Source organism: Myotis brandtii, unplaced genomic scaffold (assembly GCF_000412655.1).
Source record: "Myotis brandtii unplaced genomic scaffold, ASM41265v1 scaffold32, whole genome shotgun sequence".
NCBI lineage: Eukaryota > Metazoa > Chordata > Mammalia > Chiroptera > Vespertilionidae > Myotis > Myotis brandtii.
In genome coordinates this window covers 7455682-7483482 of record NW_005362269.1, presented here as the reverse complement: position 1 = coordinate 7483482, position 27801 = coordinate 7455682, and the positions used below count along the sequence as shown (strand labels likewise).

Below are 27801 nucleotides of genomic sequence, written 5' to 3'. Positions count from 1 at the left end.
GAGGATTCAGATGAGGCGAATATGCCAATGAAAGTTTCTCTGTGCTGCCACACACATTCTGAAGATAATATCTTTAGGGGCAGTGTGGCCAGGAGTGGGTTTGAATCATATTTGACTGAACATTTTCAGTTATACATGCAGAAATAAATAAGAACAGAGCACTGCCACTACCTTGCTCATGACCTTGAGTATGTACTTTGATTTCTTTGGGTCTCAGTTTCCTCATCTATTAAAGGGGTGCAGCCTTGGTAGAGCCCTTTAAGCTATGATGATCTGTTGTTTGAACCCTGATGATTCTGTGAGAGGTCTATCTCTGGGGGTGCCATACAGACTGCCTTGATGAATGGCCCCCAAGGTCATGGTCATTCCACAGGACAGATCTAAGGCCAACTTCCCTCCACCATGGGCATTTCTGCAAGAGGTTCACAGTGGGTTCCAGGAGGCCTGGAAAAGCCACAAAGTGTGGCTTACACAGCCACGTATGCCTTAGGTAGCTATAATCTGACGTTCTTTTCTCTGAATTTCTTCAACTGAGATGGTATAGTGTTCAATCCACTCAATGTTCAGCAGTGAACTTTAGACTAGGTTTCCCATGCAGTATGTGAGATGGGGGAAAATGTTTTTTAAAAATTAAAAATATATACAAGTATTTATCTATTTGAATGCAAAAAAAAAATCAAAAAACAAAAATCACCAAAGCATTTTAAAGTCTCACAGCTATTACTGCTTAGGGCAAGACTGAATTTAAAGAGAAAGTAAGTCAATATAAACAGAATTGCAACTAAATAATAAGTCATAATGTAAGTGGTACTGAGGTGCAGCAGCAAAGCCAGGACTGAAGTATGGGAAACAGTTTTAGAGTTGTTCAGGGTGGGGAAGTAGTAATTCTTTACAGTTACCAGGAAATAGGACCCTGGGGAAAAATTTTTTAAAGTCAAATATTGCTATTTAAAAATAATATTTTTAGCTCAGTTTATCATTAGAACAGACTTAATGTCCGAGTAGGATTTTAAAAATCAAAATGTCTCCCACTCTGGCTGGTGTTCTCAGTAGGTAGAGCATTGTCCCATGTCCTAAAGGGTGGGTTCAGTTCTGGTCAGGGCACATACCCAGGTCTCGGGTTCGATCCCCGATAGGGGTGCTTGCAAGAGACACCTGATTGATGTTTCTCTTTCACATTGATGTTTCTCTCTCTCCCTCTCCCTTGCTCTCTCTGTAAAACAAACATGTCAAATTCAAAGGCTAACATGGGCCAAATAAACAAGGCATGTGGCCTGCGGGCCGCAAGTCAATGGAAAACATCCTCCGGTAGGGATTAAAACACGAAAACCCCAAACGTCTCCCAAGCTGTTAACGCTGTATTTTTAAACAAGTAGTGTCTGCATGTTGAAGAGGAGAAATTAGTGTAGAAAGGGAGGATTTGAGTCAAGGACAGACTCAGCCGAGTCCACCCAGGCGGTGCATTATGGTAATATACATGGAACCAGCTGGACACTGAGCAGAGCTGACATTGTGTTGTCAGGGGCAGGATCGCCCATCAATTTCCGAGATAGGATTTGAGTTCAAATGACAGAAAGAGCAGCAACTGTGTTGAAACTGATGCATGGGGGAGGGGTGGGGCAGGCAGGAACCAGCCAGGCCTAAAGACAGGAAGCGCTGGTACCTCCGGAAGGGGGTGGCTCTGTTTTCTCATCTGGCTGCTACCCTTCCTTCTAACCTTAACATCTGTCAGCAAGATCCACCTGGGCCCTTGCATGATGAGAGCCTACTGTAGGGGGAGCGTACTGGTGCTAATTTTAACCCCCAAGAGAATGGAGTGTCTGCAGCTGGAGTGAGGGCCAGGTCAGCCTAGGAAACTGGATTCCACAGAGTCAGTTGCTTATCCACCGAGGAAGCACAGTGAGGGTGTAGGGACAATTGTTAATAACCACCGGAAGACTTCTCAACGTTTAAGCTACTCTGTTTGGTTCCTCAGTATCTTACCAATTCTGATCATTCTTCTTTTGTTCATGTGCTTATTCACCCATTCAGTCATTCATCTATTTAACATATATTTATTGGCTGCCTGCTATATTAGAGAATAGGGATGCAGAGGTGAACAGGCAGGGATAGCTGTTGACATTACGAGGCATATAGTCGTGGGTGTGCGTATCTGTGTGTTGATATTAAGCAAATAATTGCACACAGAATTATGTAAAGTGTAATGATGGTAAGCATGATAAGGAGAAATATAGACTGCTAAGAGAGCTTTCAATAGGGGGACTCGGCCAAGTCTGAAGAACCAGGGACACTTTTAAAATTTAAAATAAAAATGAATGCCATTCCATCAAGCAAAGAGGAAAGAACTTTCTAGGTGGAGGGGAAAGCATGTCCAAAATTCCATGTGGGGACAAAATATCAGAAGCTTGTGGAAGGGCTGTTTGGGAAGGTGTGCTGGGTCTGAGATCCATTTCTGAGAAAACAAATTTGGAAATTTCTCCTAGGTTGGTTTCTCTTTTACTTGGAGATATGATTCCATGTATTTTCTTCATCACAGGCTAACAGAACTCTTTGCCCAGGAAAATGCTAGCTTTAGACCAGTATTTGCAGTGAAGATAATTCTGCTCTTATAAGAGCAGGCTTTGAGCATGTATTATTATCAGGTTCAGTGCTAAGCACTTGGTATCATCTCTTTTAATGCTCTCAACCACCATAGGAGGGCACTACTATTTTCTCCATTCAGCAATGAGGGAAACGGAGGCCATCCTTCAAAGAGCTGGTTGTGGCTCCTAGAAGAGTTCGGTTTTGCACCTGTAGCATTGGACCTCCAGGTAGCTGACACAAGGCGGTCATCACCACTGTTCTTTTCCACTGTTAAGTCAATGCTAATCACCTCATGTTATACTAGTACTTCAGAGGTGGAGAGAAATTCTGCTATTTGATCACGTAATATAACTCCTGCTTCAATGGAAGCAAATTGACGACGTTACTCAAAGGCAAATTGAAAAGCCAGATCTGTGCTCAATCCCCAGGGAACACTGGTTGGCATATGCAGTGATATATGGGAAGGTGCTTTTCTGGGTTAAGATAAAAAATCCTGGTATCACGTCACGCTATCGGGCATCCCATCTCAGCCTCCCTGTGCCAGCCCTGCAACTTGAAATACTCAGTGGACAGAAATGAAACTTTATAGAAATTAGGTGATCATCATCCTTATCAGATGAATATGATGCCATCAGCATGACTTTAGCATCCTCAGAAAGAAAAGAAAAAAAGAGATTTACCTGGAGAGGAGCAAGAGAAAGTCTGAGGCATGGATTGTAGGATTTTTCTGCCAGCCTACCTCTGGAAAGTTGGCGGGGAGATGACCTAGTAATTAAAATCCTGCTTAAACGTATGCTCAGTCATAACAGAGGCTAACAGACCTGGGAAACCAGATGGTAACCAGAGAAGGAAAAGTAAAACACAAAAGTAACACTCTCCAGCCCACAGAGCATAGAAATAGATCTGAATTGGCCAAATACTTATCTGACTACTAAGCATGAAAGCAGAACCCAAGTACTAATATATTTTTATCCCAACCTGTGAAATTAACCAATATTGTATATGCGAACATATGCTCCCATGTTGCTGGCTTATTTAGTAGACAGTTGTAATCAACTGGACATCAGTCGTTCAAACCCACATTCATCACCTGTAGTTCTGGGGAGATGTGCAGCAGGAAAACATGGGCAATCGAGGCACAGGCAATGCCAGGTTTGGGGCCTGGTCTCAACACATAACTTTCTTTCTTTTAATCCTCACCCAAGAATATTTTTTTTCCATTGATTTTTTAGAGAGAATGGAAGGGAGGGCAGACACACAGAGAGAGACATCGAAGTGAGAGAGACACATCACTGGTTGCTTTCCACATGCACTCAGACCAGGGCTGGGGATGGAGCCTGCAACCTAGGTACATGTCCTTGACTGGAATTGAACCCATGACCCTTCAGTCCACAGGCCAGCACTCTAACCACTGATCAAACCAGCCAGGGCCACATGGGTTTCTTTCATCAACTTTGGGGCAAAGTAATAAAAGTTTCAAGAGAAGAGTATATATAAAATACATACAAATAGCAGTAGACTTTAGATGTTATTTAAAAGACTGTTTAAAATTAATGTGGTTGGTACAAATGGTGAACTTTATTTAATTCCTTATTCTTTGTCTACTTCTCTTTTGAGCACAGTTGGAAAGCCAATAATATGAGCACCTACTATGTGCTGGGCCTGAAGTAGATGCTTTTAGGGACATTATGTGTGGGGTGATGGGTGAGGGGCATGTGCCTCAGCAGTTCCAATGTATTTTATCATTTTTTTGTAGAGGAGAAAAGAGAATTTTTGTCATTCTTTGCTAAAATCTGGCTGAATCATCAAACCAGCTGTGTTCTTCCAGTAACTATTACATGCAACAAATCTATAAAGTTGTACCTCAGATTCCTCTACCTTTCAACTTTGGCAAAATCCTAGAAACTCTTCTTGATTTGGTTAGCTAAAGCCTGTGGAATCCAACTATTAATGTTGAAAATAAAATTTTAGAAAGAAAACGGTTGGGGAAAATGTTACTAAGGTACTGTTTTGTGATAACCTATTTAATCAGTAAACTTTTATTATGTTGTATATGTGCAAAATTATATAATGAACACAACTGAGGTGGAAAATGTCCAGATTGAGAATGAAAGTTAAGGGGAACTACCCTATGCTTTAAAAATGTAAGTTCTTATAGTGCTGCTATCACTGGTATTAGATGTTCAAACTCTGTGTATTTAGCAGCCCAACTTGTAACAATAGAAAAGCTTCTCAGCCTGGAAGTCTGGCGGTGTTTTCAATGCTCCTGTGTTTAAATTGGCACCTGCGGCATTATATGAGGATGCCATATTTTGAACGTGGAAATAGAAGAAGGTAGAGAGAGATTTTACTATAATTCATACATGGGGCTGAGTCTTAAGGGGAAAATAACTTTACTTGGAAACAGAGAAGTAATATTCTGTAAAGTTAATAAATATCCACCCTCTATCTTGGGAATAAGGAATTGCACAACTAAGATTTTATGGGACGTTGGCTGTGTTTATATGATTACAGTGAATATTTTAGCCAAACTGAGCAGAAATTTTAAATAAATACCACAGTTTAAGGGTAGTTTGGGTGTTTTAAATATTTGACTTTGTCAACCAATGTGGATTCTCAAAGTCTCAAGTTCAAATGAGTGTCTGAGATCACTTACCTCATTTGTAAAGTAGAAATTTAGAATAACATCTGCTTACCTACAACTCAGGGTTGATATTAAGAATAATTGAGATAATGTATGAACAAGCCCTTTGAAAACTTAACATGCAAGTTAATTGTCAGGTATTGATTAAGTGCAGAGAGCTGTCTATCCAGTTTGTGAATGAATGAGGTCCCTGCCTGCAAGGGATGCATAGGGTTGATTGACAGTAGGGTTGATTTACATAATACATACATGCCCAGCTACACACATACACACATACATATATCAAGATAAAAGTTTAAGGAAAAGTGCAGTAAGTGGCAGATGAATGGGAAAGACATGAAAAAGTTCCCTGAAGGGCTAGTGTAGACGGAGATGGAAAGAAATAGCCTCACACAGAAGACCAGTCTTCTTGGCAAATACTATCTGGGTGGAAGTGAGTGGTATAACCTTCCTGAAAAAGAAATGGTAGGGATGTGCAAAGTATGTTTGAAGACAGTGAATATGGAGAGCCTGTCATTGAGTTCTTCATTTTCTTCTTCCCTGTCTTCCTCCTCCTTCTCCTGCAACTTCTGGTCTTCTTCTCTCTCACGTTTTTATTCATTGCACACTCTGTACATGCAGATTAACTCATGTAAACCTCACAACCACCTCATGAGGTGGCTTCTCTCATAATTATTACTTCCAATTAAAGTGGTAGAAATGGAGGCTTAAGGAAAGTAACTTGCCCGAGTAATTTGCTAAGTGAGGAAGCTGGACAGCAAGCTGAGGCCTCCTGAATCCAGAGCTAGTGGCCTTAACTGCTGCCTAGTCCTGCCTGCAACTGAGGAGAGCTGAGGAATGAGGTTGGAAGGGAGAACTGGCCAGACTCATGAGGTGGACTTGATGTGTAGGCTAATGGGAAACACCAGAAAGCTTTTGGTCAGGGCAGGAACATTTTGAAAGCTGGCATCTGAGGGAGGAAGATTAATCTGGGTTTTGATACGTAGAGGGAACTTTTCGCATAATTAAATCCAATAGTAAAATGAATCACAAACAGGCAAGTGTGAGTGTTTGCTCTTTGGCATTCAGGTTGAATAGCCCAGACCCCACGGAGTAATTGCTGAGAAAGCTGAGTCAATCCTCATGAAGTTCAAATGGAAGTGGAATTCCCACTCTTCTTTGCAGCTCTGTCTGGATAAATTTGATGATACATATTCCGGTGCTGGTGACGTCACTGATCATCACCACGGAAACATCTGTGCTCTAACAAACACTGGAGTGCAGCGTCACTGAATGTGTCAGGGAGGAGAGGAAACTGGCTCAGGATGATAAGGCTCTCCAGAATAAAAGTTCACTCAACTACATTAGCAGTGGCAGCCTCGGTCGTGGAGAGAAATATAAGCATTGCTTTTCAGAAAAGCACAAAGCAGGAGTCATGCATTGCTAAAGGTTGGACAAGGTTGATTTCGAGATGCTGTTCACATTCAACACCCAGTTTCCTTAAAAAGTCACTATCTATGTTGTCTTGCATGATGACAATAGAAATCCTTCAGGAGCAGGGATCTTGTCTCCCAAACTGCTCACAGAAAATCTCCTGCAGGGCAGAGGAAGGCTAGCGGGGACTGCTGTATGGTTCTGGGAGAGGCCTCGAACAATCAGAAGTAGAACTGACCGTGGTTGTGGTTTGTGTTTATTGTTTGATGAGTCAGTGGCAGTATTAGTTATGTAGTTGCAGAAATTAATAACTAAACGATGGTTCTTGGCCCTGCATGGATTTATAGAAGTTGCACATGGGTGAGTCAGATCATGGACTGAATCCAGGGCTGAGGTATGTTTAAGTTTAATTTGTATGGTGCTTAAAGAAATCATATATTTGTTGCTTTACAATGAAAAGTAATGAAATTTTATATAAAATTCTGGATTTGCAGATTATGTTTGTATTCAGAAGATCTGGTAGTGCTGGAATCACATTTTCAAATGACAACAATTAGATCAAACAGAGGAGTTGTGTCCCTTTTAGGTGGGGCATATACTCTACAGTTAGCCACAGTCCCCACCTCTCCCATGGTGTTGCCCCTAGCTAATTTTAGTTACTTTCCTTTCTGTCTGGCCCTATGAGCATTTGATTTTGTGATCATTGGTGGTGGTATTAGAGAGTAATTATTCCTAGCAAAGCTCCTGGCATATGGAAGGCATCCATAAATGGTAGCTCTGATTATTCTTTATCAATTATGGGCACAGGTATTTAAACTTGATCTTTAGGTTAGCACTGTCCAATAGAACTTCCAGTAATGATGAAATGTTCTGTCTCTTTTCTGTCCAACATGATAGTCACAAGTCGCATGTAGCTATTAGCCACTTAAAATGTGGCTAGTATGACTAAAAAAATAGTTTCTTTTTTAAAAAGTTTAATTAATTGAAAATTAGATTTTAATAGCCACATGTGGCAAGTGGCTACTGTATTGGGCAAAGCAGATGTAAGTAATGGGATTGAACATCCAGTCAGGCATCCTTGTTTAGAATAAAATGTGGAGAATAGACACTGGGGCTGTGTGTGGGGGCATGTTCATTTTACAAGAGATTACTTTCTAGTGGGCTTTGTTACACAACATCACCTCCTTTCAGAAAGGAAACCTCCCCTTATTATCCAACTATAATTCTTGTTGATTTAAGGAGCCAAGGCTATGTGTTTTCAAGATGTTGACTGTCCATTCCTACCAATAAAAACGCTTGATTGACCCTGTCATTCATGAGAGCATAGATCCCAGAGCCAGTGCTGCCAAGGGGACTGTGGAAAGGCAATGGAGGCCTGCTGACTGCTAGAGGGATCCGATATTCCTAGAGCCAGGGCTCCGTGGGCTGCCTGCCGTCTCTGCGGTTTCCACCACAAGCACACATTGATCACATCGAATGATCACATTGCCATATACCAGCTACAAAGTAGGATTCTCAAAGATCCCTCTTTCATGCAACTTACTTATTTGCATGTTGTTTGCCCAAAAGTTTCTGACACTGACCTGCTTTGCTGAGCCCAGCAGTCAGAACCCTCCCTTCCTTCCTTTGTCACAGGTTTGGAAACCCCAGAACCATCTACCAGACTTCGGCCTATTGGAAACTTAGTAGCCTCTGTCCTGAAACTTGCCCCAAACCAACTTGTCTAGCTGATAAATAATATCATGATTTCTAGGGATTTATGCACAGGAGGGTAAAGCTAACATTAGCCTGTTTCATTCAAGATGAAGCTCTGAATTACACCCCTCCCTCCAAAGAAAGGACTCCCTAAAAACACAGAAAACCTAATGAAAACGATAGAAACTGCTATTGAAGCTTAATTTTGTCACATGATGACTAATACCAATCCTCTTGTGATGGGAAGAAAAGAGAACAAAACACACATGAGGATATTCTACTTGGATCATTCATCTGGTCAGAGTTATATATCATCTATTCTTACAGTTGGATTCTGCAGAGAGGAGGCCCCTTCTTCCTTTCCCATCTCCATGGGCAAACATCCATGCAAACCTCTCTGATGACAGAGACGTGAATGAGCCCCAGGATTCAATAGGAGAGAAAGACAAAGCCCTCTAACAGCAACAACAACAAAAGTAGATTCTGCATACTTTTAAATTCCTTCTGAGGAAAATTCTTCACCAAAAATGTGTTCTAGAAAAAAGACCAAGGTTATCTCAACGGAGACTAACTAACTAAATGTTAAATTTTCTGCATGTGTCTTTTTTTTAATGCTGAATTTATGTTCAGCTCCAAGACCCAAGAAGGCTAAAAATTCATATTCAGATAAGGGGAGAGAAACCTTGGCGAACAGATGGAGCAGAGTTCGGCATAAAGGTTTAATCCTATCAGGCCGATTCCTGTATGACCATCTGGGTAATCCGGCACAAACATTCAAGGCCTGTTAAAAATATGACTCCAGCCAAGATTAACGTCACACATTTTCCACTAGACTTGTTTGTATTTGCCTTTATGATTTTCCAGGCCCAGGATGATGGCTTGTGAATCAAGACCTGACTATTCCTTGACGAAGCAGTGACTTTTTTTTTTTTAAACCTGAAAATTGTTTCCTCTTTACAATACTAGAGGTCCGGTGCATGAAATTCAGGCCTGGGGGCAGGGGGGTCCCTCAGCCCGGTCTGCACCTTCTCGCAATCTGGGACGCTGCATGCACCAGTGACCATACTTTTCATACAAGTGAAAGGCATGTTGCTATTGTATGGGCAGCTACATTTTTTAGTCCCGATTATAAAAAGTAGTACATAACATGATCCTTCTGAGGCAGTTGTACCATTTTCCCCATCTTATGGGTGGAAAAACTGAAGCAGAGAGAAGTTAAGTAATTGGCTTTGTCACACAGTTATAAGTGTCAGAATCAGGGCTGACCACAAAATGTGCAAGCCATAGTCCATGCAAGTCATCGCTGCATCATCCTGTTTTTTCAGTGTTAGAGTTTTAATTTTTAAATCTAAGAGACTGTTCCCAATATATAGGGTAGGGTCCCTAGGCCTGGCCTGCAGTCAGGGACGACTGGTGGGTGGGGCGATCGGGAGGCCCCGCTGGCACCCACCTTGGCTGGCGGCCTGGTGCCGCCCTCTGACCAGCCCTGCCCTCCAATTGCCACCGCTGGTCGCCTTCCTCTTGAGGGGCTGACATTCAACACAGGAGCTTCCCCCAATCGGTTGAGTGTCTGCCCCCTGGTGGTCAGTGTGCATCACAGCGACTGGTCATTCCACCATTCGGTTGATTTGCATATTAGGCTTTTATTATATAGGATAAGATTGGGTGTTCATTTTTGGAAAGTTATTTTCACTTCCCTTTCTTCCTTGGCTTTGATGTCTAGAACTTTTCTTACAACAGGATAATCAGGAGAATTGGGATAAAAATAAATTTGTGCATGAAAGTTGTTCTTGCCAGGAAGAAAAGAGTTATTTACTTATTGTATAATCAGAGGCAAGTGAATTTACTATTGTTGCAATGAATATCACAATTGGACCCATGAATAATTCATTTTTAGGGTTATCTAACCCTCCATGATAATTTTTCCCCATTACTTTGCAATGGTGTGGCTGACAATCATAGAACGAGAGAGAGAGAGAGAGAGAAGAAATAAGGAAGGCTGATGGTAATATATGTTATTAGCTGCTCTAGGATTAATATTTTGTGCATTTCAATTTTGTATGTGGCAGATCAAACATGACGCAGAGAACAGTACATTCTCACGCCCTTGAGCTATAAAATTCTAAGCTTCCAAAGTGTTTTTAACAAACATTGTTTTGCATATTATGAAACAATGCTGTGTTGCATGTCATTAAATCAATAAGCCTTCAACAGGTCTTACAAGTGCAATTTAGAAGTTATAGGTGCATCAAAATGTAAAGATTTCTCACTGCTAAGTAACGGCGTGTAGTGAACCTGCACAGGTGTGGATCTCAGGTGGACAAACTTAGAAACACAAAAGCGCTTGCCCTGGCATGTTCAGATTACAACTGTTACACCAAGATTTGTTTTTCCCTTCCTCGAATGCCATGTCCACTGACTGTTGAGGAATTGTGCTAATTTGGAATAGAATAGGAAAGCTACAAAATAATCAGGAGGCAGATACAACTTGGGCTTGGTCTTTGTTTAGCAATGGCATAGTTTGGAATTACCCATGGTGCTAAGTTTAGATACACATGGTGCTAGCTCTCCCTACCAGGTTAACCCTGCCTTGATATGGATGAGTGTTGGATATGTGTTTCCATCTTGTGACCAGGACTTTTCCCTTTTCTCTTTTTATGTGAGAACCATTAATGCTGTCAAAGCAAAGGGCTTTCTTGCCAAGTGAAGTCACTTTGGAATAAAGGATGAAAAACACTTGAAATTCTTGATCTCCTCATTTAATATTTAATAGATTTAATTGCATCTGGAGTTGAGAAATCTCTATATCATGGGTTACATTTCTCTTGAAAATGACAAACACATCACACACACACACACACACACACACACACACACACACACACACAGGCTCTTTTGCATGTATAATATATGATTCTTTGCCAAGTAATATCTAGATATGCTAGTGGATGGAATAGTAAATACAGACCAATAACAAAACAAAACAAAATTAAAACCTTAATAAACAATAAAATGCTTAACTGCATAAGCCAACTACTTAAAAATAAAAAGGAAGGCAGAAATAAATCTGGTAACTCAAAGCAAGAGAGTAAGAGTTACAAAGATTGCTACCCCTCAAGTCAGGAAACTATCCAGTCTTTCGGTCTAGTACAGCCTTGGGCAAACTACGGCCCGCGGGCCGGATCCGGCCCATTTGAAATGAATAAAACTAAAAAAAAAAAAAAAGACCGTACCCTTTTATGTAATGATGTTTACTTTGAATTTATATTAGTTCACACAAACACTCCATCCATGCTTTTGTTCCGGCCCTCCGGTCCAGTTTAAGAACCCATTGTGGCCCTCGAGTCAAAAAGTTTGCCCACCCCTGGTCTAGTATCTGCCCAGGAATCTGCGGGGCAATTAGGATTCTGCAAGTGAAGTTCTCGCAGGGTGGCGCTAGGGTTCAGGTCAGGCATCATAACTGCTACTGGTTTCTAAGGCATCAGAAAGAGGGTGGGTAGACCCCGAATAGATTTGCCTCCTGTACAGGGTGAAAATAAGGAGGGCCAGTCTTCTCCTAGGGCGAACACCCAGTCTTCCTTCCTGGCCAGTAGCTGCCAGTTGCCAGGGTCAGAGAACACAGGTGTTGCACTGAGCTGTGTGCAGCCAGAAAAGTCATTTCACTCAAAAGACCCAGCAATCTGTGTGCTGAGTCCAAGTGGGGATACATTGTGTCCCCATTGTCTCTGAACAGGTTTCTCCCAAGCACAACTTCGCCCAAATCAAGTAGATACGAGGAAGAAAGGCCTGAGACTTTATGGGGCTACAACTGTCCCGAAGAAATGAACTGAGCTCATGGGTTTTGCAACCTTTTCTGCCAAGTCTCAAGAGCATGGGACAATAAAATTAAAGTCAATTCCTCATCTCTGAAAAGATTGCCATGAATATTCATTCCAGGCAAATGAGAGCCTTAAGAAAACATTCTACTTTGGAGGGGTGGATGCCAACTCCACCGCCTCCGTGGATGGAGCTGGCTACTTAGCAAGTCACTGGATTGGAAGTTCCTAGGAAAGTTTTCCAATAAACTACATTTTCTCAGTGATGAGACTACAGGGCATTCTAGTAAATAAATAAACTCTGGTTAATGGGGAGCTGATGATAATGACAATAATTATTTGCTAGCATCTAGGGGACTATCTACCAGGCACAAAACACAAGTGGGCACATGCTTCATTTTGCCAGAAGTCTACAAGGTGGGTACCCACGGGGCAACCACGGCTTAGAGAGGGGAGGGTAAATGACTACTTCAAGCTCGCTCTAAGGGGTAGATGTGTAATTTAAACAGCTGGTGCTCTTCCCTGTATCCCAACCCTATAACACGGAATGTTAAAATCCACCTAATATAATTGCATCTTTCTGGCTTTATTCAGAAGCCATGCGGGCTGGTGCGGACATCGTCTCCGCTGTAAGCACCAGTGACCCGCTCTGTGGAAATGCTCATCCATGGAGAGTTCTGGTTAATAAAATGCCGGAGAAGGAGAGTCTACATCCTTTTCAAAGCCACACACAATGGAAATGGGAAAGAACCTTATACTCGCGTTTGTGGGATTTCACCTTGAGATTTAGAATGGGATTAGAACATTTCTAAATTTGTGCATTTTAGCAACTGATCCAGTGTTGTTTCCCCAGCGAACTTGAATACAGGAATGGGGAATAAAAGCACAACAATGGCTCTCTAGTGAGGTCCCTTAACGGGACACCAACTGTTGTGAAAGCCTGGTTTGGGGGATAAAAGATGATAAATGCTGAACCCAGATCACCTCTACAGCTCCCCCAAACAAGTGAGGTATTGATCACAGCACAAAGAGATTTCAGAGGCGAAAGTAAGAGCAGCCCCAGGACCCTGCTGATTGCCGTGCACACCACTAATTCACCTCAATGGGCAGGCACCTCTGAGCTCAATTAACCCTTATTCCCAAGGCCACCCATAAACCCCGTGGTAAACATGGCTCTCCTGGCCCTTGCTCTCTCTGTGTGAAATAGATCATTTCTATTGGAGGTGGAGGGGCGATTCCCGCTTATAAATTCACCTTGCTAATAAAGAGCCTGATGCTCCAATGCCAGTGAGCAGGCACTCGAATCTTGTAACATTGATCCTGTAAATTAGAAAATTTTAAACCGCTGAGGGCACGTGTGATTTCTTCTGCCTCCCATGGCTATGGGGAGGAAATATAAACGCTCAGGAGGTAGAGCAGGTGACATCAGAATCCCCTGGCGCCGCTGTCTGCACACAGAACGTTAGTTGTTAAATATGTACTGGAGGCTGAGCAGTTTCTTTCTCTCCCCCCTCCCTCCCACCCCCTCATTCTTCCCTCTCTTTTCCTCACCCCGACCATTGTTCAGAAGCAAATTGGAAATCTGGTAATTAGGCCCTGACTCACGGTGTAGTATTAGAGTCCCGAGCCAAAGTTCAACACCCTGAAATGAAATTTAAACCAATTAATCTGTTAGATTTTTATCGCTTGTCCGTGTTTTCTCAGCAATTCCCCCAGCACGTGGCCTTTGATCAACTCTCATGCAAACGCTAAAATGTGTGCCTGCTGCTAGCAAGATGGGAATGACATTAACATGGTACTCATAAAACAATCAGAGCAAAGAAGCCCTCAGACAGACAGGGCATAGTAATATTTAATAAAAGCGCACACATAATCTCCAGAATTAGCATTTTGTGCCTTGCAGTACCTTTGGGAGAAGAGCTTTTATTTGTGGAGTGATCATTATTATAACAAAGAAGAGCTACCTAATAATTTCCACTTTAACTCTGCAATGTGCCACGAGCATTTCAGAGCCATTATGCTAAACTATGGTGGGGTAATCACGTTATTGTCATAGTGTGAAGGAAGGAAAATCTCCTCTATTTTGGTGGCTGTTGGGGGTGGGGGGAGAAGTGAAAAAAAAAAAGAAGCAAAAATACCAACCCCTCCGAACTTTTGTATTTAATAAGGTTTGCAAGCAGGAATTGGCTAGCAATCCTTGTGGATACCTAGACGTGTGAAAATTCATTGGTGAGGAAGAACATTTATTAATTAAATCAAGGTTTGGCTGGTAAAAGTGGTTTTGTATTCAAACCCCCTCTCCCTCCCCCATTTTGTAATGTTTTCTTGGCGATAGAATTTTATTGATTATTAGACTCCTGGGCTGGATTGAATTCTTTTATAACTCTTTTCACCCTCAAATTCCACTGACTACATCTTCTGCGACTATATTAAAATCTATCTCTCCTCCTCTTACCTCGGGGACTCCCTGGGTATCCTGAGTGCAGGAGAAAGAAGTCCTGGGCTGTTAGATGACTGAGCTTCCTCAGAGTCACCCAAAAGGAAGAGGGAAGGAGAGGCTCAGGGTCTGTTACTCAGCACAGCCTGGCTTCTAAAAAAATCACCGCCAGTTTGCTTTAAAAAGTACAATCTTTATCTCTCACAGAGTTAAATGCTCTGCTGTTATTTAATTTTTATGTATAATAATGCATTGCCTTAACATGTGCTCATTGAAAAAATTCAAACCCTACGGATGTCTACAGAGTCAAATTTAATGGTCACCCTGCTCTGTCAGTCCCACGCCAGTCACATTCCTTTTGCATGTGGACCCACTGACAAGAGTTGGTGTACATCCTTCCAGACCTTTGTCTATCATACCTGTTCACTGGTAACTGCATACACGCACACACACATACATACAAGCTCACACTCATGCTCTCACATACTTATGCACATACAGGCTCATATATATCATTTTTAAATGAACAAGTTTACACTATTCTCCAGCTTACAAATTACGTTTTTCCCTCCCTAATGTATTTTGACAGCTACCCATGTCAGTTTATAGAATTTCTTTTCATCTGTTCTAAGGACACTCCTAATATTCTATGGTATGGATGTACCACGGTTTATTTAATCACTCTCTAGCTGGGGGCACCTAGACTCTTGGATATTTTACTGTCAGTATTGTTGTGAACATTTGGGTGCCTTAGTTTGGTCATATTTGCAAGTATTACCTGGGCTGCGTTTAGTCTGGCAAATTCGTGTCTCAGGTGGAAGGGTAAAATGGTATTCTATGAGTTAAATCTACTCATAAACATTTTGTTTAGCCAACACAGTTTATTGAATTAGCTGCCAACATTTAAAGATTTGGAAATTTCACATAAAAATCTGGGTTCCCATCCTTTTTTCTGAAGTCCCACCCCCAACCCGGGCCTGTGTTTGTGTGGAGTTATCGATGGCTGGAGCTGAGTAGCAGTGACACCTTTAGGTGGGGGATGTATTCAGCAAACCGCCAGCCCATCAGCGTCCTGTCATTCCCCATTGCTTCTCCAGTTCCTAGTGTCAGTGGCCATCTCTCCGTCTCATGCTTGTTCCGAGACCCTGTTTTATTCATCGGTGTTTCTTGACTTGACCTGTATGGCTCTGTCAGTTCTTAACACCTGTTCTTGGGCCTGGATTTTTAGGTAGAGTATTTTCTACCTTGCACTATTGACATTTTAGAGTTCTTCATATTGGAGGACCACCGCAGGCAGAGTTAGAGATACACAGCATTCTTAGCCTCCTGGCACTAAATGCCGGTAACATCTCTTTCTCATCCCTCTCTCTCAGTGGCGCAGTCCATGATTCCTTTACATATTTTCTGAGCTTCCCACTGGGGAAGTACTATAGAGCTTCCGCTCAAGACTGCTAAGACATACAGATGTGTAAGAGCACCTCTAGAACCAGGCGAGGTCTAAACTTAGAAAGGGCTGCATGACTTACCTGTTCTAAAAATGGCGTCTAGTCTCCAGGCAGGGACAGTGGATGACATTGAGTATTGAGGTAGGATGGACCAGGAGGTGAGATGTGCCACTCTTTTCCTGGGGTACTTCCTTCAAGACTTTTTTCTCCAAAAATCTAATAAGATAGTGTCATATATTGTCTCCTCACCAAACTTGCTGCTCTTTCTTCTGACAAGTTGCATCTAGCTTTGTTTCTGGACAGTTGCTCACAAAATTTGAAGACACAGTTTGTCTCAGGAAATGTTTGAAAGCACACACACAAACACATGCACACACACATTTACATGCCGTCTGTATCCTACAGATAACAAATGGAAAGAAGAGGAAGAGGGAGGGGCTCAAGTTTAAATCCAGCAGGTGTTGGCTATGCTGTTGTAACATCTTAACTATAGATGAGTCTCAAAGATACACCAGCACATTCTGGCTCCTTCTGTACAATGATGAGAAAGCCTGGAGGAGACCATATTTATCTAAAGCAGTGGTTCTCAACCTTGGCTGCACATTAGAATCACCTGGGAATCTTTTTAAAATCCTGATTTCTGGGCCTCATCCTCCGGAAATTCTGTTTCTTTGTTACTAATGTTGTGGCCCCACCCCATAACAAAGAAACAGAATTTCCGGAGGATGAGGCCCAGAAATCAGGATTTTTAAAAAGATTCCCAGGTGATTCTAATGTGCAGCCAAGGTTGAGAACCACTGATCTAAAGAAACATACTTGGGTGACTAAAAAACAAAATAAGAATTTAAAAATTAAAAGAAATCCCCAGGCTAATCCAGACATAAACGCCAAGACTATTTTGTGTTTTATGAAGGTAATCACAGGATCCACATTTATTAATACCACTGGGTTCTGCACTTTCCCATCAGGAGGGACGCTGTCCAGGCCAGTTCACTTAAACCAATATTCCATTCTTCTCAGAAGTATCAAGAGAGAGAGCAAGACCTCTTCTACTCCACTCTAGCCACTGAATATACTGAGTGTGAAATTAAGAGTTAAGATTTTGAGACCTTAACTAGAATGTTTCCAAACTGCTTTTATTTGAAGAATTTTACATCGTTGTGAAATATAGTTTATTTCTCTCATAATTTGCTGGAAATCATACATCATAGTTTATCATTGATTTTGGGTACTTGATTATGCATGTTAACCTGTTTTACTTTTAGAGAAAAATGTTGCTTAAGAAAAAGCCCTAGGCCTGTGGAACTGTGAATCACAACCTTTATGTGTGTTAAAAATGGGACAGGAATTTTTCAAGTTATGAATCATTTACATTTTCTTGATTAATTATTTTGTTTTGGGGAGAAAGTGGAGGAGAAAAAAGGCATCCGAGCTGCCCAGTTTGAGTTGTCAATGCATTACTCTGAGTTCAGCCAACGTGAAATGTTTAGTTTGGATATTTCCTAATTTCTCTGTGCAATTTTATAAGATTAATTTGAACCAAAATCAAACCCACTCTGCTTGTTTGTGTGGCTGCACGTGAGCAATGGTCCCACTGGGCTGGGCTTCATATTTTCTTTCTTGCAAAAGTTAAAACATGACTTTTTGCCAAATTTGACAAAGTCCAATAATTTTTGCCAGTTTTTGGTCTCATTAAAATTAACTGGTGCTCGCATTGGCTTCAATACTTGAAAAGTCAGGCTTGGATACTTAATAAATTTTTTTATAGAGGAGGGTCTCATTTTCTCTCCTGGCACAACACATTCCTCACTCTAGAATTTTGCTTTGGTCGTGTTCATAAAAGTAATCATGGCAAAAGCAGCGTGGCATCGCAGAGTTAAAAATCCTCAGGGGAAGGAAGGTGCCCTCTGAGACAGTTCTAAAACATAATCCTACAATTACATTTATGCCCAGCAATTCTCTTGAAAGTACACCATGCTCATCAGGCAAACCACCTCCAGTCTGTTTGGAATTACAGTATTTTCAAATTATTCCCCATCTCCAAGGGCCATTTATAATGGGAAAAGAAGAGATATGAAATTCTGAAAAACTCAGTTCTAGGAGTTTATGCCTGGGAATGACAGCAAAACAAAGGTCATGAGACTCTCTGTGGTTCAGCCCTGACTCAGCTGTGCAGTTGCATAATTCACCCCAAGTGACCTGCACACTTTGCACCTCTAAAATGGAATCCATAACATTTAATGAAAAAAATCTTAATGATTTTTAACGAGGAATGTTCTATGTTAGTGTTACAGACAAAAGGCTTTCAGCAAGAATAATTTTTTGCTTGTCCCTCCTTTCCTGCTTCCCATTGGACAGAAATGTTTATCTAAAAATCTATGAGCTTTATTTTCAGGATGTAGATTTCATTATGAAGCAATTCTATAAGTTTTCCAGTGTGTTCCAAAAAGTCATTCATTGTTCATTTTTCATAATCTGTAATATTTTCGTAAATTAAATATTCTATTTCATAAGATTTCAGGTTTGAAAATGATTTGGGGAAAACATATGTCTCTCAATAGAAAGAATGAAAAGAATGCTTTTAAAAACTGAAATTGCACCCTAAGGTTTCTGGTCCTAATGCAGCTAAGAAATGCTGAGATCTTTGCGGGACTTTTTGTTCGTGAAAAGATAAAAGATTTTTTTTTTCTTTTTCTCAAGTCTCCCATCATTAAAGTTTGATTCTAACAGCAGACTCCTTCTCTTTTTCATGTGTGTTGAAAAGCAGCTACTCCCTGTATCAAAGCCATCAGCCCGAGTGAAGGATGGACGACGGGAGGCGCGACTGTGATCATCATAGGGGACAATTTCTTTGATGGGTTACAGGTCATATTCGGTACCATGCTGGTCTGGAGTGAGGTAGGTGTTGTCTGAACATTAATATCTAATAGCTTGGTCTAGTGGAAGATACTGTCTACACTTGAATGTCTAATAGAGTGTGTGGAATTTGTGGTGCCACCCTGGGTGGGCCAGCACCAGTGTCCAGGACTCCGGCAAACTAGGCAAGATAGGTTGGGCTTACCAGGAGGCAACCCTTTCCACTGAAATGACTTCCATCCCGTGACCCATTAGCACTGGCAGAGTTTTTGTTTGGTCATTTGTCCTGTTGGGCTTGCCATGAGGTGGAGGTCTATTGGATATTGGCAGTTAGAAAGGAGATACGAGGTCACAAAATCTATAGGAAAAGCCTCGTCCAAACTCTAGCAAGGGAGTCATCTGTGGATGTTTGCAGGTGGAGTCTCTTGTAGGCCTATCCTCAAGGAGCACCATTCAAATGACAGTAATAATCTAGGGGTAGGTGGTCCTTAACTTATTCAGTGACTCAGAAACCGAGCGATTTGCCGGGGGAACCTGGGAGAACCAGACCTAGGAATTTATAGGGCTCAGGCATCTCAGTGCGTGACTGCAACCAAGCACTGTGATCGTTATTTTAACGTGCCAGTTGACTTGTGTAGCAATAATCAAGTTAGCTCAAGATTACAAACTGTAAACACCATTATATAGATGCCATGGCAAACTTGCCTTTGCTTTCTAAATTCTGAGCCTAGGCTTCCCAGCCAGCTAATCCCTTCTCTTTCACTTCACCAAAGCTTAGAATAAAAACAATGTTAGGGCTACAAGGTACTATATATAGGGCCCATTCATTCCACTCGCTTTGCAAGTGGTCATATGAACCGCTAAACTTAATTGAGATTTACTAGTACTATGAGCTACGCACTGTGCTGGGCTTGACATTGGTCATGTCACTCTCTCTACACCACGAGGTAAAGACTCTTACTTAGCATGTATCTTGTCTTGATACTGAGGCTTAGAAATACATCCTTCCTTACACAACCTGAAAGCAGCCATCCAGCGCCCACGGCGTGAATGTGGTGTGCATGTGGCCATACAAAGAAGTCAATAGGCAACTGGAGCTAGAACTCAGATTTTCTATTTCCATTTCTAGAGGTTCTCCCACCACTGCTTATCCCATCTAGATGTTATGTGTGTTTCCTCTCCAGAGGGGCCATCGAGATAAGCAGAATACAGACTTCGATAGTTGATTATGTTTATCTTTCCAAAGCCGAGCCTGTCTTTTTAAGCTTTCTATGTGCACTTTTCACTGCCAGTGTCCACCCTGGCAAGCCCCTTGCCAGCCTGGTCTCTCGTTTGTGTTTCTCATGCAGCCAGCAAACGGCATGTGCTTGGCCAGAGAATCAAAGCTCTGGTAAAGCTGAATCAGGGATGGGCTTCTCAGTCCCCCACAGTAATTGTAGTCTGAGTTAGAACATCCCAGGCATGAAGGGTGGACTGAGTTCCCCGTGCCGACTGCAGCCCATTCTCCGTCAGAACCATTGGGTTGTAAAGTCAGAAGCATCACATACATGGCATGTTTGACTGCCAGCCGGGTATCTTCGTCCCTGATGAAGACAGCAGTCTACACAAGCACAGCCTGAACCAGGTCTTGTGGGCTCTATCTCCACCTCTTTCTATCCGTCATTCTGTTACTTACCCATGTCACTGCAGTCAGTGTAAGGTCTGAAGAGAAGTGGGGCTGAGAATAGGCAGTAAGTCTCATTGACCTCTGAGAATAAGGTGAGTTAATCTGAACGTCATTTAAAACCTTGTGCCGAAAACAAGCCAATCAAACAAAGCACCCCTGCCTGTCTTAGCCCAAATGCACTACGCTGACTGTGGAATAAGTTCATCCACCCATCAGGAAGTCATTCACATGCGCCTCCACCTTGTTCCCAGTCAACTGAGTGTCAGAGGGCTTAAGAAACCTGCCCGACACCACACAGCCCAATAGTGATAGAGATGGGATTGGAGCTACAATGTACATTTTTACAGAGGAAATAAAAACCCAGGTTAATGAGCAAGCAAATGGAATACTGAGAGAGAGAAGAAGAACAGAAAGAGGAGAAAAAAACACTCAGATGGCATAGTAGTGTAATAATAGTAGTAGTTAAGTACCTTTTATTTGGGTAGGGGCAAAAGATATCAATCAATTTTGGGATCATTTTTCTAGGCTTCCATTGGATAGAATGAGAACTTGATACTGTGAATATTTAAGAGAAGATATTTATGAAAAACTTATAGAAAAATGCAGAGCATTACAGATTTTATTTAATGGTTATTGAGCATTTAGTTTTTTGCCAGGTACTAAGTATTTGTTATGGCTCTCATGCAAGTCTTATAACATCTGTATACCATGTCATTCTCATTTTACTGACAAGGAATTGAGGCTTGGGGAAGTTAAATGAGCTGTTAGTTATCAAATGGGATTTGAACCTAGACAGTCCAACTACAGGGCTCACCTTATTAACCGTCCATGATTTACCCTATGCCAAAATTTGACCCAAGGATTTTACTACTTTCTAGTTGTATATGTTTGTGGTGAAGCCACTGGCTGGTAGGGCGATTTCATCCTTATGAAAGGTACATGCCTTGTGTTGGGAGCAGAAGGCAGTCTTTTCCTTTGTTTTCATAAGTGATTTTAGGCAAAACAGTTAACCTGTTTGGACCTCATTGCTAGAGTAAGACCACTATCTATCTGAAATCTTTGTCCCCTGGCCATGTGATCTCGAGGACATGCCACCTCTAAAATTGAGGTCTTCTAATTATAAATAAACTTTGATCTCTTCTCCATTTTCTCACTGGATAGCCTAAAGCCTTAGGAAGCAGGCTTGTGGGTGAGAACAGGCAGGCAACATTTTAGATTAGCAGCTGAGTCTTTTTTAGCTAAAGGGTTTTTAAAAAGAGCTACAGAAAATAGGGCTGGCTTAATTTGCCCTCATCTGTGCTCTTTCCCTACCAACCCAATCTTTTGCAAATGAGTAGTTCAGTTTAGCTCACTGACTGTCTCTTGAGGGTTGGGAAGAAGAAAGATGGCACGCCATTGCTCCTAACTTAGGGCTGCCTCCTGTGGGACCCCAAGTTTTGGTGAACTCCATGGCTTTTCTGTGAGTTTGGCTCAGTCTTGTTACTTTTCCTTCATTGTTTCTAACCCTTTCTTTATTCTCTCTCTCTCATTTTTAAAACAGCTTATTTTATTGATATTCTTATGCTTATCTTGCCTTACCCCAGAAGACTTAAAAAATACACAAACCTGTAGCCCGGCCGGTGTGTCTCAGTGATTGAGCATCGACCTATAAACTAGGAGGTCATGGTTCGATTCCTGGTCAGGGCACATGTCTGGGTGTGGGCTTGATCCCCAGTAGGGGGAGTGCAGCAGGTAGCCCAGTGATTGAGCATCGACCTATAAACTAGGAGGTCATGGTTCGATTCCTGGTCAGGGCACATGTCTGGGTGTGGGCTTGATCCCCAGTAGGGGGAGTGCAGCAGGTAGCCCATCAGTGATTCTCTCTCATCATTGATGTTTCTTCCTCTTTTTACCTCTCCCTTCCTTTCTAACATAAACCCAAGAAAACCAACAGGGTGGATGTGTCCTAATTTTTAATGTGAGTTGAGTATTTTCTTGGTCAGAGATGTACTTGGTTGCTTTTGATTTCCCGCCAACATGTGATTTGGAGGAGGAAGGGGCTCCTGCTACCAGTTTGTAAATATAATCATTATTTTAGTATCTCCTTCTGAATTCCTGTAATTTCTCAACAATGAGTACTGGCTGGCTTGCCTCTAGGTGTCTAGCTCTGGGCTAGGTACTATGGGTGATTAAAATTAGGCTTGTGGAAGCTGGCGTTTCGTTTGGAAAAACAACTTGGTCCCATGAAACAAATTAGAGAGTTTCATAATATGTTTATATAATCCAGTGTTCAATTTGCAGTTGCAAATTTGAGGCAAGGTTCTAGAAGGCAGAGAGAGTGGTGTAGCCAGAAGTAGGCTGTTCGAATAACCAATCAAGCTTCCTGTTACATACGGGTGGGTCTCTGTGCTAGACAATTGAGGCTCTCATAGTCCTCTTATTTAATCACTGAACTCTCACAGAAAATTCATACAGTTTAAGGTATTTAAGCTGCTGGTAAAGAAAGTACAGTGGTGGGATTGGCGAGGAGCAGAGGGTGCAGAGAACTGCAGATGACAATCACCCCAGCAAAGGCTGAGACTGCGTGGGGTAGCAGTGGGCAAGGAGCCAGTCAGGAGACCTGCATACTGACTGCAGGCCTTCCATTGCCCGGTCAGAGCATCCAGATTTTAGTCAGTGTTGGTCATTGGGCCTCAGTTTCCCCATATGAAAATGAGGGGCTTAGATTAAATCCTCTTTGAAATCAGCTACAATTCTAGTAATTCCTCCTATCTAGAGTTGACTCCCTTGAGGCTCCCTCCAAAGTTAGAGGGCGGGGGGGGAGGTGAGTGATGATGGCTTCTTTTCTTCCACTATTGTTTTCTACTTTTAGAGCAAGCACACTTGCAATATGCAATTATCATGTTTATTTGCAAAAGGCTTCTTTGAACTTCATCAAAACCATTTAATTAGCCACAGAATTGGATCTCCCTCTTGATATGTCCTTAGTCAATATTTTCCCCCCTCTACATTTCAGATTCTGGTATCTGATATAAACCTGAGAGTTATACCTTGATGTTGCTCTAATTCATCTTCCAGATAGTTCTATGGAATATTGTATACCAGCTCTTTAGATATCAGTAGGTACCCTATGGGAGACAAGGGAGGGAGGTTTTTCTTGGTAAGTTTGGGAAAGGTTGAGTCAAATAATTCAACCGGTCCTTGGTCTAGGACTTTGCAGAGCTTTGGTGAGATTGGCATACACTATGAACACCCAAAACACAGTACATGGCATGTCCCAAACTTTAGTGACCACAGAGCCTTTTTGCAGGGATCACCTTCAGCAAGATATATTGGTGATGGCTGTGCATTTGGATTTCATGTTAATTAAATAAAGTCATGAAATTCAATCATGAGGTGGTTGGGCTGGGGTGGAGGTGAGGGAATCGTCTGAAATATTTGCAGAGGATTATTCAGATCAGACCAGGAATATTTAGAGCCATTATTCTTTAATGCTGTGAGGCTCTGAACAGAATTTCGTTCATGTTTTGCATCTAGTTTGAGTCAGTGCATACTTGCCATTAGAGGCCATGCGACTGTGTAGGACAGGAATATTTAAAGGTCGCCAGGGCCACTTGGCTCAGATGGGAGAAGCCAGAATTTCATCCCCGTATGCACAAATTAGTTGAACATTTTCTCCAACTGCATTCCCAGAGAGGTAGGGAGGAGTCACAAGGAGACACTGTGGAGGAAAACCGATGGGTGAATGTGGTTGGGTAAATGGCAATTTGGGGGCTGAGGAACGATTTTGCTTCTTGGGTCCAAAAGTTGGATAACGGGGTTTTAAATGCAGTTCTTGATTGCTTTCCTTTTTCCTATCTCCACTTTTGATGCTTGTTTGTGTACAGAGCTCAGAGGAAGAATTGTAAATAAAAAAACCCCAGTATTTGTTCCTCTGTGACCTTAAAGAACGAGTGGCTACAACTCATATATGTTCCCACTAGAAGTTTCCCAGGCCTTTTATCTGCCCTCGATTTTTACTGAACCACATGTAGAGAGTCACACACTCAGGGCTTAGAGGAACCTCTCCAGGCATCAAGGGCAGCTGCTTTATTTTGGAAGTGAGGAAAAAGAGGTTCCAGAGCCGTACAGTGACTTGCCCTGGGAACGCATTAGCGACTTAATGCTGGGATTACAGCCCAGTGCTCCCGGCAGCGACCTCCCCCACCCATTCAGCTTCCTCTCTCACCTGGTCTTCTCATGGTATCCCATTGGCTTTTAATATACTTCCTTTTAACATACTGCCTTATACTTCCCAAATTTTACACGGCATTGACACTCTAACTCTCGTTATCTCTACCACATTTATATGAGAAACAATTCCATTAAAATAAACAAGAAAATTACTAAGGGTGGAGCAGGACACCCTCTCAAATATCTCTTTGAAAATGTTATAATGTAAATATCTATGTCATTTATTTTACCTATATTGAGGCTTACACGTGTAAGTTTAATTCAAAGTTGATTAAAGGCATGGGTTTACAATAATTCATTGTCACCTACATTTTCCTAAATATGTAAGTTGTCAAGTCTATATTGATTCTATACTTACTGATTACCTATTAAGTGGAAGATTCTTAATGCAAAATTATAAACTTTATTTTTAAAGACTAAAAGGAGCAGTCTGAATCAGTTGCGTTAAATTTGGAATATGACTTTGAAAAATACCTTTCAAGCCCAACTTATTTTTATGGGAAATCATTTCAGAATGAGCCAGCATATTAAAAAACAGATTAAAAATAGTCTAATGGTCTTTTTAATATGGTTACAGTTACAACCATGCTCACCTTATTCCTAAAAATGCTTTAGTCTATATTTTTTTATTTTTAATGGCTAAGGTGCTTGAAATTTATCCTCTATATTCATAATTATGGGATACTTAAAAACGACTTTAAGATGACATTTTCAGCTCGTTGTTTACGGCACATTCAGGAGGTACATGCATGTGCCTATAACTTGAAAATGGAAACCATGGAAGTGTAATGGGTTCTAATTTGAACATGAATCAAAGACAGAGTTTACACCTCACTGAAGTCATGTAACTCCTGTGAAGAAAATAGTTACCAGTATAGTGTTGTGTTTATTTCATACTAGAGGCCCGGTGCACGGATTCATGCACGGGTGGAGTCCCTCAGCCTGGCCTGTGCCCTCTTGCAATCCGGGACTCCTCGGGGGATGTCAAACTGCCAGTTTTGGCCTGATTCCTGCAGGCCAGGCAGTCTGACATCCCCCCAAGGGATGTAGCAGTGCTAAAGTGGCAGGTGGCCAGGGAGGAGCCCCAGCCGGTGCCGGGCGCAGCTCTGCTGCTGCTCATCCGGCCCTGCTGTGCCCACCGCCACTGCCACTGCCCAGTAGTGCTGCTGTGGAGGCAGGAGAGGCACCCTCCACTGCAGCCGCACTTGCCAGCTGTTAGCCTGGCTTCTGGCTGAGTGGTGCTCCCACTGTGGGAGCTCACTGGCCACCAGGGGGCAGCTCCTGTGTTGAGCATCTGCCTCCTGGTGGTCAGTGCACATCATAGTGACTGGTCAACCGGACGTTCCAGTTGTTTGGTCCTAATGGTTGTTTAGGCTTTTATATATATAGATGTGTACTCAGTGCTGATTGCTGGAATGGCTCCTGGTGGTCGGAACTAACCTTACTGTCTTCCTTTTCCTTAAAGCTCCTTGGTTTGGGATTCTGACATTCCCCTCAAGGCTCTGCCCTTTCTTTTCAACATCCTTGCCCCCTAGGCATCTTAACTTATGCTCCAGGCACATTGAGGTGTTGGCTGCTCCTTTTACCCATAGTGAGTTTTCGCCTCTGCATGCTTGTCTTGCTTATGCCATTTCTCCATCCACAATGCTTTTCCCTCCTTTCTGTGCCCAGTCTTCTGTTCTTTAAGATTCAATAAAATATCACTTTTGACCGTGAAGTCTTCCCACACAGCTCCAGGTTTTGTTTTCTCTTCTTTCTAATTTCCTATATGATCATATAAGGTTCCTTATACTTTCTATTTTTAATGTTATTTAAGGGCTGCTGTCTTCTTCAGAGGCAGGGTCCATGCTGCATTCAGCTTAGTCTCCTACAGTGTCTAGCACAGAGCCTTGCACACCAAAGACATTAATTTATACAAATTTATATGAAACACTGTTGAATGATATTAATTAATCAATTAATTTATTCAAACAAATGCTCCTCGTTAGCAACTGTTGTACTCAATGATGCCCTAAAGTGTCAGTACCAGACAGACAGATTGCAGTTTAGTTTTTGTAAATGCATTTGTGGTTAGGTAGTTTATATTTAGATATATTTGTTGTACAATAAGGCTGCACATAAATAACTCCATGTAAATCTGTTGGTTATGGTGAGGATTAAGTAGTAATAAAACTAACACTGTGTAATGATTGATGTCAGTGAGGCCTCCTCCTAATTCATTGCAGGCATTATATCAATTAATCCTTATAATAACACTAATTATATAACTGGCCCCTTTTCCCTATCCCACCTCCCTTCCCAGATAATGAAACTAAAGATTAGAGAGGTAGGGGTTGAGTGACTTTCCAAGGGCCCACAGCTGGTAATTTGCAAAGCCTCAACTTGAACCCAAATCCATCTGACTCCAGAGCCAACTCTTACCATTTAATAAGAATGTAGTGGCCCTAACCAGTTTGGCTCAGTGGATAGAGCATCAGCCTGCAGACTGAAGGGTCCCAGGTTCGATTCCGGTCAAGGGCATGTACCTTGGTTGCGGGCACATCCCCAGTGGGGAGTGTGCAGGAGGCAGCTAAATCGATGTTTCTCTGTCATCGATCTTTCTAACTCTCTATCCCTCTCCCTTCCTCTCTGTAAAAAATCAATAAATATATATATATCTTACCTAATAATAGACAAACATGGTAATTGACCATACCTTTGCTACACCTCCCATTGGCTAATCAGCGAGATATGCAGATTAACTGCCAACCAAGATGGCGGCTGGCAGCCACGGAGCTGGAATGAGCAGGAGGCTTGCTTGCTCCAGTGATGGAGGAAGCCAAGGTTCCCTGCCTGCCATGGCCTGCTCTAAGCTACACTCAAAGCAACAAAGTTTCAATTATAGAAGGTAAATAAACCCCAGATACCTGCTTTCAGCCAGCTGTGGCCACGGAGCTGGAGCCTTGGGTTGCCCCTAGCAATGGAGGAAGCCAAGCCCTGGCCAGCTCTGAGCTCCACTCCAGGCTACAAAGTTTCAATTATAGAAGGTAAATAAA

The 27801-nt window shown here is 42.0% G+C and overlaps 1 protein-coding gene across 3 annotated transcripts in view; it reads left to right on the top strand.

Moving 5' to 3' along the window:
* EBF1 (early B-cell factor 1) overlaps nucleotides 1-27801 on the top strand; it is a 391732-nt gene that overhangs the window by 271401 nt on the left and 92530 nt on the right. For 2 of the 3 annotated variants that reach the window (XM_005870547.2, XM_005870546.2), the window contains exon 9: nucleotides 18800-18930. In XM_005870547.2, coding sequence (XP_005870609.1) covers nucleotides 18800-18930 — 131 coding nt within the window. Of the gene's footprint in view, nucleotides 1-18796; nucleotides 18931-27801 lie in introns of all 3 variants that reach the window. The other variant, XM_014543163.1, reaches the window with a different exon arrangement.